Raw genomic sequence first — 21,852 nt, 5'->3', positions numbered from 1 at the left:
CAGGAAGTTTTTATAAAAATTAGGAGCAGATCCCAGAGACCACACTCACCTAAGGCTGCAAGGAAAGCTGTTTGAATGGCAGACTCCAGATAAAGCAGATTATCACTAGTGGAATGACCTTAGTGAAAACAACCCAGGGACAGAGCCAGAAGACCCCTAGACTCAAGGAGCCAACGCAGCTGCTGGCTCACCATGCATTCAAGCAACTTACAAAGAACATACGTGAGACTGACTGGGCAATAACTGTCCTCCTCCAGAGGGTGCTTACCCAATTTCGGCACTGGGACAATGATGCCTTCTTGTCATTGCGATGGAAAGTTGCAAGGATATAACGCTGACAGTCCACCGATAGGTGCTTTATCATTTGATTGTGGATGCAGTCCAGCACTGGGACTGTATCAGGGCAGCGGACTAGGACACTGACGAATTCTGGGTGGTGTGCAGTACAAGATAGTGGCTTTTGCTCCACCCGCTGCTTTAGAACATGAAAAGGCTGGTGATAATTCTCAGATGCTTACGCTCGAGCATAATGCAGAGCAAAATGTTCGGCAATGGTGTCTGGGTCAGTGCAGACAGTGCCATTCCAGATAGTATCAGGTACACCTACAGGTGTCTGGTACCCATAGAGACGTCTGATCTTAGCCCAAACCTATGAAGGAGAGGTATGTGGGCCAATGGTTGAAACATACCATTCCCAGCATTCTCACTTCCATTGTTTTACTGCATGGCAGACCAGAGCACAGAGCCACTTAAGGGCAATGAGGTGCTCCATCGTTGGGCACTGCTTATGGCATTGGAGAGCCTGCCTGCGATCTGTGATTTCTGAAGACCACCAGGGTAACGTCTTCCGTCAGGAGGGACCCGAGGAACAGGGGATCACTAAATCAGCTGCTAAAGGGATGGTTGTAAGCGTACTCTGGACTGCCTCACTGACACCTCCACAGGGCAAGGAGCCAAGGGCAATAGCAGAGGCAAAAGAACACCTGTCAGCACTGCTGAGAGGCTGCCTTGGCAGGCATCCAGGGAAGTGACGCTGAGGGAGGGACAGGAAGATCGGGACGTGGTGATTACCACACAGGTCATCGTGTACTCTCTAGTTGATGGATGAGAGAAGACAAGGGCTGCAAATGGAAAGGTCAATGGCGAAGAAAGTTCCATGTGCCAACTGAAGTGTGTGGGTACCAGTATTCAAGAGGCAAAGACCAAGTTGTGCCACCAAGTTTTTGAGATCTTTACCGCAGCCAGCTATCATGGTTTTACCCAACAAAGTATTATCTCTATTGAAATCACCCAAGAGGAAGAGTGGGGAAAGCTGATACACCAATGCAAACAATATGTTCAGAGACACTTCACCACCGTGAGGGAGGTAAACACTGCAAATGACAGTATCTTGAAATGCCCTTACTTAGACAGCCACAACCTCCAAAGTTGTATTAAGAGGCACAAGTTCATTATATAGTGTGTCCAGAAAAAATAGGTAGAATGTTCTTATAATATCCCCAGCATTCATAAAGGGTCGGGGTCCATGTTGCTGGCAACCAAGTCTTCTGAAGGGGAATGCAGAAGGCAGGGAAGTGTTTAAGAGATGATGTAGCTTGATCAGGTGGTGGAAAAAAAAAAACAGCTGAAATTCTACCAGAAAATAATGTTCTTGGTGTACTGTGAGGCCACAAAGGGACCACGAATGCAGATTAGGCCTTAGTGTCACCTGCTGCCACTGGTTCAGTAGTTATGGAATCAATTTACATAGGTTCTGGGTTCTGTTGTGCGGTGTGAACCAGTGTCTCAGGGGCTGCCAGACTCTCCACCCTGGGCACAGGAGTGGAACAGGCGGAATCTGGTGGCGCGAGGGCCTCCGGAATGTCCTCCTCCTTCGAAGGACTTTTTCTTGCCTTTCCTCCCCTTAGAAGATTTAAATGATGACGAGAGCTTCTCTGAATCAATTTCAGGTAAAGATTATGATCGTGAAGTCCTGTGACCAGAAGGTGGTGGCTCCTTCAGTCACTGGCTGTTGTCTAGTTGTAGACTCGGAGAAACCTTAGAAGGAAGTATCTCAAGGGACCCCTTCCTGACAAGAGAAGCTGGAAGGAGGTATTTCATCTCTGGCTTGGAGGTGGAGACCAATGTCCCTGGAGGGTGGGAAGCCATTGATCCCAAAGCAGATGTGGGAGAAGCAACAAGAGGGAAAGCCCCCAACTATGAGGAGGCGGCACGCATAGTTAAGTGGCCCTGAGGGCCCACTGTAGGAGGTGTAACAGGTGGGAGTACCAACACCAAAGGGGGCGACATTGTTGTAGCTGTAGCATATGACATTGTTGTACATGCTGGGTGCAACTGCTCATACTTCCTCTTGCCTCCTTGGCAAGTGGGTCTGTCCAGAGTCTTGTATCTTCTTCTTCTCTCTCTGGAAAACAGTGTAATCTGGTGAGCTGGGAGAATGGTGGTTTCCACAGGTAATACAGATGGCACAAGGAGCATATGCATGCAGTACTCATCCACAATCTCTACAGATGGGGCTAGGGTGGCAACACAAAGACACATGGCCAAATTTCAAACACTTGAAGCACCGCATCGTAGGGGGATCATGTGGTTTCACATCGCATCGGTATAGCATAACCTTGACTTTTTCAGACAATTAATTGCCCTCAAAGGCCAAGATGAAGACACTGTTATCAACCCTAATGTCCTTTTAACCCCTATTTACAAGGTGTACAACTTTGCTTCTAACGTTTTTCCCCAACATTTGAGGCTTTAATGAAACAAATTGGTTACACATGTATCATTCAAAGTATTTGCCATCACTGACCACTACTTTCTCCCATCTTTCGGGCAGTGTACGAACCCTGCATCGAAAAAATTGTTCATCTTTTGAATCGATCCAATCTGTGACTTCTTCATGAGATCAGAAGTGTTTGTCAGCCAGGCTATGTGCCATTGATCTAAACAGGTGATAATCAGAGGAAGCAATGTCTGGAGAATACGGCAGATGGGGTAGGACTTCCCATTTCAATGTTTCCAAGTACGTTTTGACCTCTTTTGCAATGTGAGGTCGAGTGTTGTGGTGATGCAAAATCACTGCATCATCAGGCCTCTCGCTGTATTGTGGCCATTTGTCTTTTAATGCTCTGCTCAAATGCATTAATTTCATTCGATAACTAGTACCTGTGATTGTTTCACTTGGTTTTAACACCTCCTAGTACAGACGCTGAGCTGGTCCCACCAAATGCAGAGCAAGATGTCGGAGCCATGACTATTCGGCTTGGCCATCGACATGGAAGCATGGCTGGGATATCCTCATAATTTTTTGCGTTTAGGGTTATCATAACGAACCCATTTTTTGTCCCCAGTGACAATGCATGTGATGCAGAAATCCCTTCCATTTTTGCCTCTGAAGCAACTGTTCACAAACACACAAATGCCGTTCAATGTCTTTTAGTTTCAGCTCGCACGGAGCCAAAGTTCCTTCTTTCTGAATCATGCCCATAGCCTTGAGACGTTTTGAAATGGCTTGTTATGTCACTCCCACTAATCATGCCAATTCTTCTTGAGTTTGAAGCAAGTCTTTACTCAGCAATGTCTCAATACTGCATCTTCGAAAACTCGCTCTCTTCCACCACTATGCCGGTCTATGATGTTGAAACCATCGTTCTTGAAGCGTTGAAACCACTCACGACATATTTTTTCACTAACAGCATCCTTACCATATGTACTTGAGAGCATTCGATGAGACTCGGCAGCTGTTTTCTTCATACTGAAACAAAACAGTAACACCTCCCACAAATGATGAGAATTAGGCTCATAAACTGACATTTTCAATCAAGAACAACTTTATCACACCTTGTACATGACTGACAAAGTGTACATCCCGTCACCCCAAGTTGGCTTGTAGCTCATCAGACTGTAAGAGCAGGCCTCAGTGTAAACCGATGCCCTGAACCAAATTTGACTGTTATGCGGAGTGACAGACACTGATATGTCCCCCACCTTGTTACAAGTGAGCAGTGCCTGTGACTCGGCAGAGGATGCTGTTTCAATCAAACGTGACCCACTGTTCATTTTGGAGATGGCTGAACCTTGCTCAAACTCTTCCTCCATAGTTCATACAAAGAATAAAGACTACGTGGCCAAGAAGGAATTCTTATCAGCCCTTGCACAAACTCATCATTGGGGGAGGGGAATATTTTTCTGCTTGTTGCTTAGCCCTACATTCCTTCCAAGGCACAGCCAGGGAAGAGAAGGGAACATTTTAGGGTAATATTGCTCTGCATTAAAAGAGGACTGCCCTTTCATAAAGACTGCTGGGACCATGTGGCGACGAGTGGGAGGTAACTTCATCTGCTACATTTGTCACTCATCCGCCATAATGCCACCCACTCTGAACTGAGGCTCTCCCCATGAGTGTCACCCAGCCTCAGCAACAACTATCTGGCCAGTAATCTGTTGCTCGGAGTCCCCATGCTCCAGTAATGATGGGCACATACTCCTAAGCAACCATGGGGAGTTTTCAGCTCAGGCACCAACAGTGCAATCCTTGCATGGTCAGGGGGCTACCACCATGCAGGTATTTGATGATCATCCACCCCCCCCCCCCCCCCCAAAAAAAAAAAAATAAAAAAAAAATGGGATGGCTTCAATGCTGAGATTTTGGTATATTACCTTATTAAAGGGAATAGAAGAGCACAAAGGTGAAGCACATACTGCACTGGCAACCTTCCCTGCACACTCCACACTTCTGGCAGGTCAAACCCAACTATGGGACCATGTGTGCGTTTAAAGAGAAGTTATAGAAAACGTCTGATGAGGAAACCCACATCCCAATCATAAACCAGGTCCATGTAGATCTGCATCAAGAAAACCATCTGATGGAAAGGAAGAGGGGGAAAGGGATTGAGAAAGTATAAGCTTGCAGCATGGGAAAGAAGTAATGCTGCAAAGGTTGCAGCCCAATGGTATCCAAGCACATACTCTCAAAAGAGTTGTGAGCTGCCTGGGTGGGTGGGTGGCTCCTTTCAAGATCTGCTCCATATGGCAGGTAGATCCAAATGAAACAGTGGTAGCTATCACGAAGGTCGTCATCCATTTCCCACTGAGCAGTGTTTGCAAGGAAAGGTGAGCATGAGAGGTCAATGGCAGTAGACAAACCTGTGGTGGTGCTGAACCGAGTGATGTGACCCACGTTCATCAATACATTGTTTTCAGTTTGTGTGAGATACTCACGTACTCAACCCCTGGGGAAGTGGTGTTGTACCCGCATAGTGCACTGAGAGCATTAAAATCTACTAAAAGGAGAAAGGAACAGCAAATTTCAGCAAAACACTTTTTGAGGATCTCACCATTTGGTGGCAGGTACACACAGCACACTGTGATAGTATCATGGACCTTCAGCCTGACAGCCACTGCTTATAGTATTGTGGTTATCAGCACAAGTGAGGAGTGGAATGTGTCCTTTAAGAACTCTCCTACCCCATCTTTCCTGTGGAGGTCATAGCCTCCAAGTATAGATGAGTCAGTATTTTTAAAATGAGTCTCTTGAAGTCGTACGCAGAAAGGTCTGTCCTGCATGAGAAATCTCAGTTCCTCCAAATGGGAGTTATCTTACTGTCATGGATTTAATTACCCCCATTTTTTGCTGCGATGGTGAGGGACAGGTAGACTGAGGGGGGAATGGAGGGGTTGCCTGTGTCTGGTGACGAGGCATCTAACTTCATGATGTCCTCCTCATTAATCAGACGTCAGTATGGCACTTGGGACAGCTTTTGACCCCAACAGCATGATACTTTCCCCACTCCTTTTCCGTTTGGGGTTGATGGAGACGGGGGAAGTTGAGAGCGGCTTTTTTTCGTGTCTCCTCTAGGCTCAATGTTAATGTTTTGCCTGTATATTGTGTTGTGGCTGTCTGTGCTGCTATTTCTTCATCCTGTTTGCTTTCTACATCTCCATATTTATCCAAGTATAAGAGACCATTATTATAAGGCGACCCCCACCCCCTTTTTTTTTCAAGAGGCTTCCTGAGAAAAAATTATTTTTGACATACTCTGACTAATCAAAATTACGAACTGTTTTATTAATACACAGAGTATCTGCCTAAAAAGTTATTATACCTGTTCCAAATTTATGCAGTTTATTGGTTGCCTAGATTTTCATAAAACTATCTTTCTTTCTTTCTTTATCTGAGCCTTGTCCCGCAGTTACGCAGGGCCAGCCATGGTTAATCGGACATGGCATGGTAAGTGTAAGGGGTGGCCGGATGCCCTTCCTGCCGCCACCCCGTACCCCCCGGGAAGGAATTAGTGTAACCCAGCTGTCTGTGTCTAATGTAAGCCATGGATTAGTGCAAATGTGTTGCAAATGTCTGCGAGTCGTGTAACTGAGGCGGAACGTGGGGACCAGCCTGGTATTCACCTAGGGGGTTGTGGAAAACCGCCTAAAAACCACATCCAGGCTGAACGGCACACCGGCCCGTCGTCGTTAATCCGCCGGGCGTATTCGATCCGGGGCGGGCGCGCCTATCCGAGTCCAGGAGCGTTAGCGCTCTCGGCTACCCTGGCGGGTTAGGTTTTCATAAAACAATGAGAAATAAAACAAAGAAAATGGTTTGCAGTAATTTGCGGACCGTTTTCTTTTCTAAATTTTTGCTTACTAACCATGTCGCCTGTGGTGTCACTATTTTTAATAATAATAATAAAATAATAACAATAACGGCACAGCTGTGAAAAATTTCTTCGTTTCCACAAACATTTGGCTGTTACTTCCGAATATGTTGCAATTTCTGAGGCGGTTGTTACCGTGGGACCTGAAAAAACAGCTGTTTCTATCCGAATACATGTCGGATTTGTTTCTATACTGAGTTAAGAACGTTACCGTGTCGCCTGCTGCCATACACATAGTCCGCCCGCCGCTCTCTCACTGGCTGCGTACAACAGCTGCCACACCCTCTTTTGTTCCCGGCATATGTCACGGTGAGCGCCAACAACACTGTAGCACGAAACTAACAAGTACGCCACTGGCCCCTAGCTAGACTTTTACCGTCTCCAGCAGAAGTGAATACTATTGTTGAGTATTAGCACAACTTTAAGTCACTTCAATTCCGACGACAAATGGATTCAGGTAAACTGCAGTTTACACATAGCAGATGTTGCTAAAATGTCAGTACACGGTACACATTCCCATAGTTGGCAACATGAGGTTAATTTGTTGACCGCTCATTAATCCCCTCGCCGTACTCGTCTAGTTCTCAGCGAAGTTCGTATCACTGTTCCTCATCCAACCTATCCGCAGTTCCATGCTTGAACGACGATGAAACACGGACTACAATATCTTCTACTGTGCAAGTCATCTGTAACATGTGCAACTAATACATAAATAAAACACCGCAATCACGATTCTGTCCGATTCTCGAATTTTCGCTCGTCCCGTGATCTACTGACGTCTGTTGGTACTATCTCCACGAACGCTGTAATTTATTCTTTCAACAATTACAATCATTTTAATATGAATGATTTCATTTGTTAGACATTTCATTCTGGGTTAATTTTCCTTCTTGTTTCATTTGAATGTCACCACCACGATCTAAAGCTGATTAAAATCTGGTTACGTTTTTATCCAGTATTCTAGTACGTGAACGACGACCTAATTTCTCGTTTTCAACCCACTTAATACATCATTACGGTCTCTCATAATCAAATAATATACAGGTCCGGATTCAGACTCAATGTTTTTTGAAGGACAACATTTCCCCTCTGAAATGTTTCCTTTATTTAAAAAGCAGTGTTAATGTTTGTACGCGGTATCCATGGGGCATGTATGAGACTGACTGCAAACCTGTTCAAATACAACAGCTTGTATGATGGTAGAATTTAGAGCTAGGTGTTTCGCAAAATTGTCAAATTTTAAGTTAAGCAATACGTTGCCGTAGTGACTATGTAGTTCATGGTTTCTCGCGTATCCCTTGCACTGGCGCTACGCGAGTCAAATGTCACGAGATTGTTCGAGCAACGTTGATACTGTATTGCGCGCTCCGGCCTATCGGGAAATCTTGAACCTGTTCGAACGTGATTATCGTCAGTCCAGCCCTGCCCTTAAGAATACTTCAAAATACACCAGCACGTGACCTCACTATCTAAAACATCTGTTAATGAATGATGTCCCCTATGTACTCTATCGAACGTAAACAATATTCGTCTTTTAATCACGTAAATAAAGTACACGCATACTCCGCAAGCCCCAGTACCGCGCATGGCGGAGTGTACTCTGTACCACCAACAGTCATTTTATTTCCTGCTCCACTCGCAAGGAAAAAAATGACTATGTATATGCCTCTACACGAGCCCTAATTTATCTTCATGGTCCTTACGTGAAATGTGCGTTGGCTGCCTTAGGTACAGGTTCTGCTGGTGGGTATTGTTTCAGGATGTCGTTTACATCAACGCGTCTACCTTCGCACCTGGTTTCTTCACAAAGAAAGCATAGGATGTGGCAAAGACAGGGTTTTTGTCGCCTTATATTCTCTTAAGGCTTCCGCATAGGGATCCGCTTTGTCATTTTTATTTCCTGAATTTTAACGTTTCTCAGCAAAAACTGGGCAGTCTCGACTCCAGATGGAGTGACTCACAGAGCAGGTGATGCATATTGATGCACATAGGCAGTAAGTGCCAGATTCATGTACTGCCTTTCCACATTTTCTGCAAGTCGCTTCACCTCCTCAACTTCACACTGTGTGGCCAAATCACTGGCATTTGTAACACTAAATAGTGTTAGGCATGTAAGGTCTAACTCAAGTCAGAGGAATCCTACCATGATGTGTTCAGGTAGTGTTGGAGAACTGAAGGTCTCAAATAAAGGTGGCAGTCTTCCAATCTCTCCATTATTCCTCCCTGACCTTTGTTCCACACTGACTAACCCCCATTCTTGTTTCAGTTCCAAGACATCCATGTCCATAATATCATGGCACCTGAGTGCATCCTTGCTTGAGTTGCGGATTTGTGCACCTCAACAACTAGTGCCTTAGAAGTTCCATTTGTTTTGACCTGTTAGTTTCATCTAACGAGGAATCATTTCACAATCGGTTGACAGATTTTATGGTATCAGCAAGCCCTTCTAAACCTTTATAAACATAAAAGGGAATACTTTTCAAACAACCCCTCTCCCTCCTCTTTATCGCTACAAACACATTCTGATTTATAAATTTGTGACACCAGTTACTAAACAAATTCACAGTATCAGGAGGACTAACCTCCTTTAGTCTCGTGCGAATACCCCCAAGCCAGTACACATATTGCATTGGGAGGGCTTTAGTTTTGTTGATTTGCAATGGTGTTCCAGTGAGCAGTTATAGATACGAACATGTTCAGACAGAGCGCCTGCTTGCTTGGGAAGCCTTTACAACCGAGGCACGGCAGGTTCCCCAGAGTTTCCTGATAATGACTGTTCTGTCTCAATAGCCATGTGTCACATCAGTGAGCAGCACACCGTGAGATTGAAAGTTTTTCATACATGTTTTTATCATCTTTGTGATCTATTCAGTTAAGCTTAGATCACTGTTCCCTGTGACACACAATATTTCAACGTCGTACCACATGGTGGTTGCTAAAGCATGCCCAGAGCTTACAGTTTACAGAGGACTGGTGGTACTCACCAGCCCCAACTGAGGAAACGCAGTTTCACCAAACCCTACCCAGCAAGCAAATGAACACCACTCCAAGATGCTCGCCATTAACAATGACCCAATGGACATACATAGTTTTATTGAATATAACATGGATGTTATGATCATTACCCCTCCTCTATCAATGACAACTGATTTCAAACCTAATAGAACTTACTGCTAATAGTGTATTCAACTTCATCTCAATCAGTTTCCACGTGAACAATATGAACTGCATACAATATACTTTTGGAGTTGGGTAGATCACATAAGCCATTGCTCACAGCAGCATATAAAGCTGCATGTCTTCAATGGGGCAAACAACATAGAAATCTGAAAATAGCTGACTGGAGACTTATGATGTGACCCGACTAATCTTAGTGTTGACACTCTTCAAATGATGCAGCCTAGCTGTGGACACACGTATCTTCCAAGATAACAGCCACATTCAAAGGGCTTCATTCATATGGTCCTGGCCTGAAGAACACTCAAGCAACCTACCACAGCTTTATTTGCCCACTACATCACCTGTTCCTAACACCATAGAAAACATATGGGACTATTAGGAACAACATGTGAAACGTAGAAATCAACATCCCTGCAATTTGAAAGCTTCAGCTAGATATGGCGTATCAGTACCTACGGAACTTTGTGGATGCCCTTTCTTGCAGAACTGAGGCTATAACTGAGTGTTACACAGTATTAGTGTGGTGTTTTCTGAGTATGACTAATTTCGTTGTCCTCTTTTGTCCTGTAGACTTGTAATGACAAAAAACAATAGTTCCCTCAACTGGTAATGAAAGCATCACAAGCCCAGTAGAGATGCACCTATAGATGCACAGATAAGTGAAATTTTCACTAGTAATAATGACTGGTTCACAGTAAATGGACAATCATTTGACTCGGAAAATAATACAGAACCTTTAATTCTTCAGTTATTCATTGATAACAATAGATGACAAAAATGAAACACATGAAACTTGGTATTCAAAATTCTCAACACTTAATTCAGGGTGTGCTGTAGGGTGACTGATGTGGTTGAAAATGAACACACTTTGTATGCACTGATCTCAGTGTAAATGCTTTTATTGTTCCAATATGACTGGTTTCAGCAGTCTTATGATATCATCTGATTTTAAGGAACTTGTTATAAATTTGCCATGTTATATTACATGAAGCCAAAACAAAGAGCACTCCCCACCTATACATACGTCTTGATAAAAATTCAGTTGATAAACTGCGCACAGACGATAAAATCCTCTGTCATCCATGCATGTTTGTGGCGAACATGATTCTCACAGTCTTGCCCCTCAGTATAAATTTTATCATCTGCGTGTATTTTATTAGCTACAGAATTTTTACCAAGACATATGTAATGGGGAGTGCCTTTTATGTCTGACTTCATATAATGTAACATTGTAATTTTATAACAAGTTTCATAAAATCAGACGATGGCAACTTAAGACAGTTGAAACCAGTCATCTTGGAACAATACAAGGGTCTACACTGATCAAAGTGTACGAAAAGTGTTCATTTTCAACTTAAACCGGAACACAGCTTCTCTGGTATACAATATCTAGCCCTACAGGTATTGTCTAAATTATAGTGGTTTCACTGATATTTTCTTTCTATCAGCTGCACTCTCAGCAAAACTAGTTCATCGCAAGCCAAAATTAAATAAACAACTACTTCCAAGCAGATCAAAACCGTATGCCAGACCAAGACTTGAACTCTAGACCTTTGCCTCTCGCCGGCAAGTGCTCTACCAACCGAGCTACCCAAGCACAACTCACAACCCAGCCTAGCTTTACTTCCACCAGTATGTCTCCTACCTTCCAAACTTCACAGAAGTTCTCCAGTGAAACCTGTAGGCCTGGCAATCGTGGAAGAAAGGATACATTGGAGACATGGTTTAGCTATGCCCATGCAGTTTTGATCTGCCAAGAAGTTCCATATCAGCGCACATTGCACTGCAAAATGAAAATTTCATTCTACTTCTAGACACTGAAAACGTAATCCTCTTCAAATGATTTATCTAGAACTCTTCTCTCTCCAATATTAAATAAATATTGCAACAAGAAATGAGGCCATGCAACAAATGAAAGAAGCAATACCCTTACAAAAGAATAACAAAACTATTCATTATGTGCCACCTGCATTAACTTTTCACTTACTGTGTATTTCTCCATATTTATTATATACTGATGGGGCACAACCGCTCATCTGAAATTCAGAAAATTCCAATTAAATAGAACTACACCTGTTACACCAAAAATATAAATGAACACTACAGTTAAACAATGAATGATTGCCAAATATATTTGTATCACTTTGGCACTGCGCATGATGAAAAATTAAGAAGAATGAAATCAAATGTCCTGCAAAAAGGCCAATACTTATATGGAGAACACATTCACTCCTACATTAAGGAAAAAATTCACTTTGCTCAGAAATACAGGGCAATACGTGTCATGCACATCAGGACAAGTATATCTAGCCCATTATGACAGTACAACAGATGATCTAGTGGATAACATGGGAATCTACACGAGGTGGATACTTCTGTCATCATATAAGACTAGAAAATTGTAGCCAAATGCAGGAAGTTCTGAAGATGATTGGTATTTGGTGCATAGAGAGGCAGCAAGTTTCAACATAAACAAACAGGTGTGAATAGCCATTATTTTTCACTCATAAAATTTGCAGTCAGTCACCAGAAACAGTAACAGCTGCACAAACTGCAACAAGGGCAAAGAAAAATAGAACAATTGCATAAAACTACTTGTAGGAAAAGCAGATGCCCAACTGTACTCTGTTGGAAAACTGAAAGAATCAAGTAGCTTATAAATTTGTCACTTGACCGATTCTGGACTGTTGCTTCTCAGTATGGGACCCATATTAGACAAGATAAATAAAGACAATCTGGCAAAGAGCTTTTTTTATTAGAAAGAATGGGAGCACAAGTTGAAGCAGTATCGAAAGCTTCTGTTAACCCAAAATTCTCATCCACCTCGATGGCAGATGCTAAAAGAGAGGTGCTGTGTTTTGCCAACAGGCTTGGTGTTAAAATTCAGGGTGTGCAATCCAGTAAGTGTTAGGCAGTATATTAGTTCTTACTGCAGACATCTGAGAACCTGGCCATGATGGTTAAATCAGAGAAATTCAGACTCATGTTAGGGTTTAGTGCTAACTGTTTTTCATGCTCTCTTTTTCATAAAAGAAACAGGAAAGGAAAGGAGAAAGGAGTATGGAGTGGAGGAGCAGGAAGGAACAGTGGAACCCATGATATCTGAATATGGCTTGTGGAATACAGGTGCTACAACTTGTGAACAAGAACATGACTGTAACCACAACAAAGATATGTGTAACAATCAGAAAAACATCATATTTGTTAAAACAAAATTATTGATGTGTGCCACAATGCCAATATTCATTTCTAAACAGCAACTCTGATTTCTTTATAAAGAAATACTTACGTAGCCGCTGCAGAGAAAAGCCACTGCAACTAATTTATTAAATTTATCATGTTTTCCAGTTTTGTTCCTATGATCACTTGTGTGTTCCTGTCATGCTGTTGATGCTGTAAAGCACAGATGTATCTGTATTTTCTGACAAGATTTTAAAGCCCACTCTTATGTAAGGATTCATTACAGTGAAAGAAATTGGCAACTAGATCTTGGTAATGAGTGACATTGGTAATTTCAACAGGCTGGCTTTTTCCCTGCTAGTGTCATCTTTGCTAACAAATAAAAAGCTATTAAATTGTCCTACATGAGTATCTACGACTTCCACAATTTAGAGTCGCTCCCACTGACATGATAAAATTACAAGTGGCATTTCAGAACCATGCTATGTTTGTCCTAAAAGTGACTGAAGGGTACAACTAAAATCTGGGCAGACACACAGGGATTTGATGCCAGCTCATCTAGAATGTAAGTCATAATTTCAATCAACGATGATTCCATCTTAACATTTGATGAAGCAAACTAAAAATCCCCCCCCCCCCCCTCCTCCGGCAATTCAGATTAGTTTTGTATTATTTTCAAAGAAATGATATTAAAGAGCGACAACAGTGTTCAACAATGGAGTAAAAATGGGCAATTGCATCAAACTTGCTACGAAAGGTAACGTCTGCAACTGTGTAGTTAAACACTGGTGATGACAATCAGCCATGCATTTCACATAGGAAAAAGTTCGTGTACGTAACCAAGTCTGGCGGAGAACCTGTAACTACAATGAACCTGCCTTGTCTTTGACAGCCGGTTTACATCTATGGGTCGCCAGGTTTCCGAGAATGATTATACGGATCCATTCCTCGTTTCTAATTCGAACGTACAATTTATCAAGACCATATACGACAGGCAGTGAACAAATTTGGTCTTTCTATGTTACAGGCGGCTGCCTCTTATTAGATATGCAATGAGCACAGCTGACATTCAACGGCAAAAAGTATCAAATGCCACATTCGCGTGGGGGGAATATTTACTCGAGACATTTCGGGATATCACCAAATCAGTTGGTGCAAGATATACAAGAATACTCAAGTGACGCACCGAAAATGAGTTTTTAACAAATATGTCACACAAAAAAGCCAAAATGGCTCTATTTCTATGATCTCTTAAAAGAAAAACGCAATCAGTTATAAGGCATAAGAGTTTGAAGAGAGCTTATAAGGATTGTCACACTACAGTAGCAATAAATAAGCGATACTGCCTACAATGCGATGAAATTTGTAATGACGCTTAGCAGTCGACTTCTTGAATGTTAAATTACAATGTACAAAGGAGGTCCATGTACACTCATTGAACGTCAGTAAAACGCACATACCCATTTGAACGGTGTCTCAACCCCGACGTTTCCTTCACATGCCTTTCCGACTTTTTGCAAAAATATTCATCTCCTAACACACTCAGTTTTCCTTCGTTAAACTTTCTGTCAATAACCAAACAGACACCAAAGACTTCCCAAACGGATCTGCAGAGATAACACACTCACCGAGTGGTTTCTTTTAATATAAAGTTAATCAATTCCCTATTTATTAGGGATTATTATATTAATAATATGTCCAGGTGCGATTAGATCACTAGGGAACGTTGTGCAGGGTAAGCAATTTACAAATTTGTCATGATATGATCTTTCCAACCCAAATGGGCTAGCCGGCTACTAAGACGTGGTCTCTGGTAAGGCCCATCCACACGCAACGATGTATGTACGCAGATATTTGCGCAAATATCTGTGCATGCTGTAGATGGCTGCAGATGTGGTGTATAGACACGACCCAAGCCGTAGCCTACGGGATATAAAGCCTGCAACAACTAACAGGCAGACCGCGTGACGTCACGAAGTCCCTTAGGATTCCAGTGCAGGATTCATGCGTTCAGTAAGTATTTAGCAACAGTCTGAGCTTTCCTTGAATTGTTTTGAGACTTGCTTATCTTTATGTTAGGAAACAGGCCACAAACTGATGGAAATACTACGTAAGTAGCTACAAACACTCATTACTTAATCATGAGTAGTATGTTTTTCTTGCTGCTGGAAAAGATATATCGGTCTAGTACCTGCTGTGCCATAGCACCACAACAAGATATTTACAAACTAACAGGAGAAAATGTTCGGCTCAACTACACAAGAACACGTGTGGTACATAAAAACAGACCTGTCACAGCTAAAGAATAGCCAAATACTATAATGACATGATGTACTAATTTAGACCTGTGACAGGTTTTGGTTGGCAGCCTAGGACACAGCCAACATAAAACAAAAGGAAAATAAAATAAAAAAACCACTGATGATGATGCCACAACTGTCGTTAAACGTGTTTAGGTGATAAACATAACAATAATTCATGTACTTGCAAAAAAGGTGGACCCACTCTTAATTCATAATTATTTTTCTGCAAGCACAGGAACTGAGCTCAAAATTCCAGTATGACAGTTTCAACATCTTCGTTTAAAAAAGCTGCAGATATCCGGACTAAGTAGTTGCAAGCAATCCATCGTGCAAATTTTATACCTTGGAAGAATTCTGTACTTTATACTGTGCATTTCGCCGAGAAGCACTTAGATATTTTTGTGCTAACAGTTAGTAGGACAGTTCACAAGTTAAACACCAGACGCTCCTCCTCCTTTCTTCCTGGACAAACATCCTACATGTCTGTTCATCTTACTGCTGAATGTAAATTGCTAAAGGACAGCGCAAAAGAGATGTTGCATCGGGGGGACAGAATTTTAGCGAAGGTGTGACCAGGGCTGGATTACAAATTATGCCGATTTCAAGAATAGAGTAAAAGAGCTACGTTTGAGTGACTTTTCCTATAAGATTTTCACGGATTTCATATTATTTTACGGTCTTTGTGTCAAAGACAACCCATTTATTTTGTGTTCTATGAAGCTTTTAAGGGATTTCAGTGCAGAAATATATTTGAACAGCTGTAACTTGCCATCCAACAACTGCAGATGAATATTAACTGATATTCTACTTTGCGTCAGGCAATCTAAATTACCATATGAGTAGAGGTCTGCGCGGATAAGAAAAGTTCAATCCGCACCGCATCCGCAAGGTCCTAATCCGCAACCGCATCCGCAGCAATTAATCCGCATCCGCAAGTTCCTTATCCACATCCGCATATATTTAAGTTTTGAATGAGTAATTAATAGACAGTAGTATTTAGAATTATGGTATGTAATGACACAGTTATTGTTAGGTGCCATTTCTGCGACAACTTAACTACTTTTGACTTCTTAAATCACAGGAAATGCTCTATATCTATTCTAAAGCAGACCATTCCAAACAGGAAAGCATTGGCGTTCCAGAGCAGCACCACACAGTAGCGGCTCGGATCTCGTGAGATTGGAAATGCTATTTAAAAAAATTAAATTCAATGTAGTAGTATTAAATGATGAAAATACGTGTATAGAAACAATTATATTTCCTGCTCTTGTGCCAAGGCAGCTGAAAATGACGATGGTTTTAAACTGTTACTAGCACATTGCAGCATTTACTGACAGTTTTTTTGTACTCACTGCTTGGATGTGTCAAATTTTGAAGCCATTCATGTCAGCTGATGATTATATTATAGCTTACGCGTTCAGTCCTCATCATTTCCAGGTGAAAATATTTACAGTATTAGGCCTACACTGCAAAACGCTGGCGCACCTGTGAAAAAGTTAAACTGCCAGCAATAATTGACGTTGTCTGGATGAAACAACTCGTCTTCCAAACAGTGACAACAAAATCAGAGGTTATAGAAATTAGGAGTCCATTTAGATTTAGCTAAAAATACGATTGAAATCTCGAACCTCACCTTTTGCCTGATTTATCGAATTAAGACCTAGCGATAAATGTAATGTCTGTTTCATTCTCAACTAAACAAAGTTTTTCACACTTTAAAACATCCTCAACATTGGTCTAAATTACTAAGACAAAATTTGCACTAGATTTCGCAGTTAATACTTTCAATATTAAAAAAAAATTGTTTTTTTTCGGAGTTTAATGGAACTGCAAACGGTTTCAAGATGTCTATATAAAAAATTCTGTCCCATAACTTCAAATGTTAGGAACTGTTCCCTGTTAAGCAATACCGAGTTACAGCTAAAATGTTCAATTTTGTTACGAATTTCAGCCCTAATCTTTACTAATTGGCTGGTAAATTAAAAGACACATTACTATTTTGGATGATTTGAATATTTTGTAAGTTTTCAATGTGATCAGAATAATCTTTCACGGGCTATTGCAGTCACAGCTTGTTGGTGGTAGTGAGCTGTAGATTGAAGTCCCACTTGTAATTAATTGCAAGGCCCGCCGTGCCACCACTCCAGCCGGGCTGTTTCACTGTTCACAAAGAGCGACAATTCTCGGCGGCTGCAAATGTTACTGTAGTGCACGCTAAAATTTAGATAGGCACTTAAGAGATCATCATTACCTAGTTTAATAATATTGACGTGTTAGCTGTTGAATGTTCTTGTTGCGAAGAGTAAAAACTTAAAATTGAGCTCTTTAATATGAAAATTACAGCAAAACAAATTGCTTGTTAAATATTTCCTTCTTTTACCTAATGCTACTTAAATGTTCTTGTTGGGAATAGTAAAAATACTAACAATATGTCGAGGAAATTCTTTACTATAAATATTACAATAAAAACTCACAGGCTTCAGATTAAATATTTTCATCTTCTGCTTGCTTCTGATTCAAATTCTGTAAAAGAAAGAATCAGATGAAAAAAAATTGTAAGTAATTCAGATAAGCCCAAAAATTCAGTGAAGTAAGAGAAGCTGTACAAGTACCTTTTTGCTTTACTATGCAGAAACATGATGTCATCAATCGTCTGTGGCTTCAAAGACGTGCGTCGGTCCTGCATTATTTGTCCCGCAGTAGAGAAGCTTCTCTCAGATGGCGCGCTGGACGCTGGAATGCAGTGCACGAAGTATGCGAGTTTGGAAAGACGCTGATAGACGTTTTCACGTCTATGCCACCAAGCTATCAGGTCGATGCCTTCCGAAAACTGGACTTTATCATTCGTATATCTGAGAATTTCATCTGACACAAAGTCAAGATCTCTCGTCGATTCATCTTCTGAGGAATCTTCAAATTCATTAAAAAGTACGTCAGACTTCTGTTTTTTTGCAGGAATTCCGGATGTTGTTTCCTCCTTATCTTTTAACTGTACACAATTTCTCATAATATAAGTTTTCGCTTCCTTTACAACTTCATCTTTTTCGGCACTGCTAAGAAATTTTAGGTTTTTATATTTTGCAAGTTAATGGGTTACTGTTATGTCCCATTTGCTGATCAAAATAGATTTGTCTGTACTCTTTAAATCTATCAGAAATGGGCGGTCGCCATCATTTTTTTCAAGGAAGGAGAGAAGTTTTAACTTCCACAACACACATAAATAAAGCGTGGGTGTTTTGGAGGCTTCGAGATCACAAGAAGCTATTTTAAATGGCGTCAGACAGGTTATTATATCTTCCAACATCCTCTTGTCTATAGAATCAATCAAATTATCTTGATTTTTCTCTGAAAAAATTGATAGAACTTCAAACGATTGTGGCCAGCCAGTGTGGCCTTGCTGTTCTAGGCACTTCAGTCTGGAACCGCGTGACCGCTACTGTTGCAGGTTCGAATCCTGCCTCGGGCATGGATGAGTGTGATGTCCTTAGGTTAGTTAGGTTTAAGTAGTTTTAAGTTCTAGGAGACTGATGACCACAGATGTTAAGTCCCATAGTGCTCAAAGCCATTTGAACCATTTTCAAACCATTGTGAATTAATAGACTCAAACATATCCAATTTACTGTTCCATCATATGTCTAGATCTGCATTCAACGACTTCTGAAGGCGATTCTGAAGACCAGATCTTTTAAGGAAAGTTGTGATAGCTCCATAGGAGTTTATTAGTCGCTGCACGCCACTCTTCTCATGACTCGCGTCTCCTCGAGTCGTGTGCTCCAACACAGTATTAAGAATGTGTGCTGAGCATGAGAGCCTCTTGTATTGGCGAAGTGCTGCCACAATATTTGGGCCTCTATCCGAAACGAACACGATGTTATTCACAGCACTGAATAAGTCGAACGACTGTAGCATCTTAATTAATTCAAGTTTAATGTTTTCTCCTGTTTTTTTAAACTCACTCTCAAAATTTCTGGTGGACAACACTCGATCCTCCAGTTTCACTTCTTCATAATTGACATAATGTGCAGTCACTCCCATATAATTTATTTTACGGTACGAATCAGTCCATAAATCGACAGTTAGTGCTCCACCTATACCTCTGAATATATTCTTCACTTCTGTGGAAACTTTCACGCAAACGATCGTCCGTTTCCTTCAAATTTCTGAATATGGTGGTTGGATGAGGTAGCAGTTCCTTAGCACCCACTGCACCGTACTTGGTCCCCACATCAATAAGAAACTGTGCCGTCTCGAGAAACCCAGATCCACACGCAACTTCGATTGGTAAAATGTCTCTGCTGACAAGATTGATAAGTTTCTCTGTCGCGGCTGTCTTCAAATTTGGCAGAACTTCAGGAACTTTCACGCCTCTCTTGGTATTTAAATAAGTAATTATGCTACTTTGTCCAGCCTCACACGAATGTTTTAGCAAATTTGAAGTTCCACTTTTGTGTCCAGTGTAGAAATATACTTTTTTACATGCAAAACAAGCCACTATATCTTTTATCTTTTCGTTGCCATCAAATACGTATCCGAATTTTTTTCAAATTTGTTTCCCTTCACTAATGTAAAATCACCTTTTTTCACCTTACACGAAATTGTATCCATCGATATGGTGTTCATTTAAAGAAAGAACTCTCACTGATATTTGCTACGATGCACATTGTCACTCGGTCACTACAAAGCGCTAACTGAAGGCAGCGGAAAACTGCAATGGGCACCTGTCTGGTAGACAGTGGGCAGGTTTGCCGCCCAGAGAGCACTTCACAGGCCACACAAAAGACACGGTCGCGGAAACGGATTAGGCGCAGGTCTCTTGGGTACAGCTACGTCGCTTGTAGCCAGGGGCTGAGGACAACAGACATCCACTCTACCCAGGCCCTGCAAGATTCGAAGAATGTCAACAAACTTGAAGTTTTCAACTAACATTGCAACATATGTACTGGGCAGATGCCTTGCTCATTATTCGCAGATGACCTGCGGATACCCGCGCCGGTCGCGATTTCATCCGCCAAGTAACAAACACAGCACATATCCGCAGATATCCCCATCCGCACAGACCTCTACATATGAGTAGTTAGTTGGTTAGTTTCATGTTCCATAGATCATTTGCACAATAAATCGTAATGATCTGGAATGAGTTATTTTACATTTACATCGCAAATTCATTAGTTAATATGGCTACATGCTGAAAACTTCCAAGTTTTTATTTCTTTTCCTTTCTTTAAAAAAAAGAAACATGCAGATATGAGTTAGTAATTCCTGTCCACCACCTTCTACTCATTGCAACAGCAGAAATTCTCCTACTGAATAGAAGGAGTTAGCAAGGAGAAACTTTTTCAGATCCTTTTCAAATTTTTACTTTGCTGTCTGTCACACATTTTACATCCCTGAGTAAGTGATCAAAAATTTTATTACAGCACTGCACACCCATTTTTGTGCTGAATACAACCTTAATGTGGAGTAATGAATATGATGTTTCCCTCTGGTATTACATTATATACATCATTGCCCCTTTTGAACTGTAGCGGATTATTTACAACAAACTTCATGAGGGAGTAAATATAATAGGAAGCAGTGGTTAGAACGCCCAACTCCTTAACCATACGTCAACAACATCATATATCATTTTGCAGCACATTTTTGAGCTATCATCCTTAAAGATAATTTACTCCAAAACGTTATTCCATACGACATCATGGAATTAAAAAAAAGGAAAATTTTTCAGCTTACTTTCCAAGATCTACAATTATTCTAAGTGCAACTGTGGCTGAACTAAGTCGTTTTAGGAGTTCCTTAGTCAGCTTGTTCCAGTTTAAATTCTCATCAATATTGACACCTAAAATTTCGAAGTTTCCACACTATTTTTTACTTCCTCACCATATGTTACACTTATCACTGGTGTAGTACCACTCAATGTGCAAAAATGAATCAGTTACTGATATTTTTGAGAACATTGTTTACCATTTCTTCTGTTTCTATATGTACACTTGTATTAGAAAACTAATCTCACCTAGGAAAAAGAAGGAATCTGGTTCTTCTATACTAGACGGAGTATCGTTTACATTGATTAGGAACAATACTGAACCTATGATTGAGCCTTGGGGCACCCTATACATGATTTCTCTCCAGGCAGGATTACATTCCCAGACTATATTGGTTGATTCAATAAGTACAACTTGTTGCATTCTTTTGGTCAGATAGAACATTATAAACGTAGGGTTCCACGGCCATTGTCACATTAAAAAAAATTTCAGCGTTTGTGCCCACATTGTCAATACGTAAGACTACTGACATTTTGGTCCCTGTTGCAAGTGACCCTCTGAGTGTTATTGTTTACTGCTGAATGAGAAGACATCGTATGTTATATACCTGCAGACGTGGCTGTTTTCTGCTTCTGATAGGCTGCTGAGGATGAAGGAGAGGGATGTTAGAAGTCTTTATTGGTGTTTCTGTTATTTCTTTTCATTGGTGGAAACCAGACGTTTTGATTGGTGTTTGCATTACTGGTTGTAATTGGTGGAAATCGGCGAATGGAAAAT

General features: G+C 41.3%; 1 protein-coding gene across 2 annotated transcripts in view; it reads right to left on the bottom strand.

Annotated features, from left to right (window-relative positions):
* Nucleotides 1–14,606, bottom strand: part of LOC124556505 (kinesin-like protein KIF3B) — a 132,193-nt gene extending 117,587 nt beyond the window's left edge. Inside the window, exons 1-2 of one of the 2 annotated variants that reach the window (XM_047130460.1) lie at nt 14,471–14,606; nt 11,818–11,866 (exon numbers count right to left, since the gene is read on the bottom strand). In XM_047130460.1, coding sequence (XP_046986416.1) covers nt 11,818–11,832 — 15 coding nt within the window. In that variant the 5' untranslated portion in view covers nt 11,833–11,866; nt 14,471–14,606. The remainder of the gene's footprint in view (nt 1–11,817; nt 11,867–14,470) is intronic. The other variant, XM_047130461.1, reaches the window with a different exon arrangement.
* Nucleotides 14,607–21,852: the final 7,246 nt, after the last annotated feature.

The sequence above is a fragment of the Schistocerca americana genome, chromosome X (genome assembly GCF_021461395.2).
Source record: "Schistocerca americana isolate TAMUIC-IGC-003095 chromosome X, iqSchAmer2.1, whole genome shotgun sequence".
Classification (NCBI taxonomy): Eukaryota; Metazoa; Arthropoda; class Insecta; order Orthoptera; family Acrididae; genus Schistocerca; species Schistocerca americana.
This window is presented reverse-complemented; position numbering and strand designations above follow the sequence as displayed.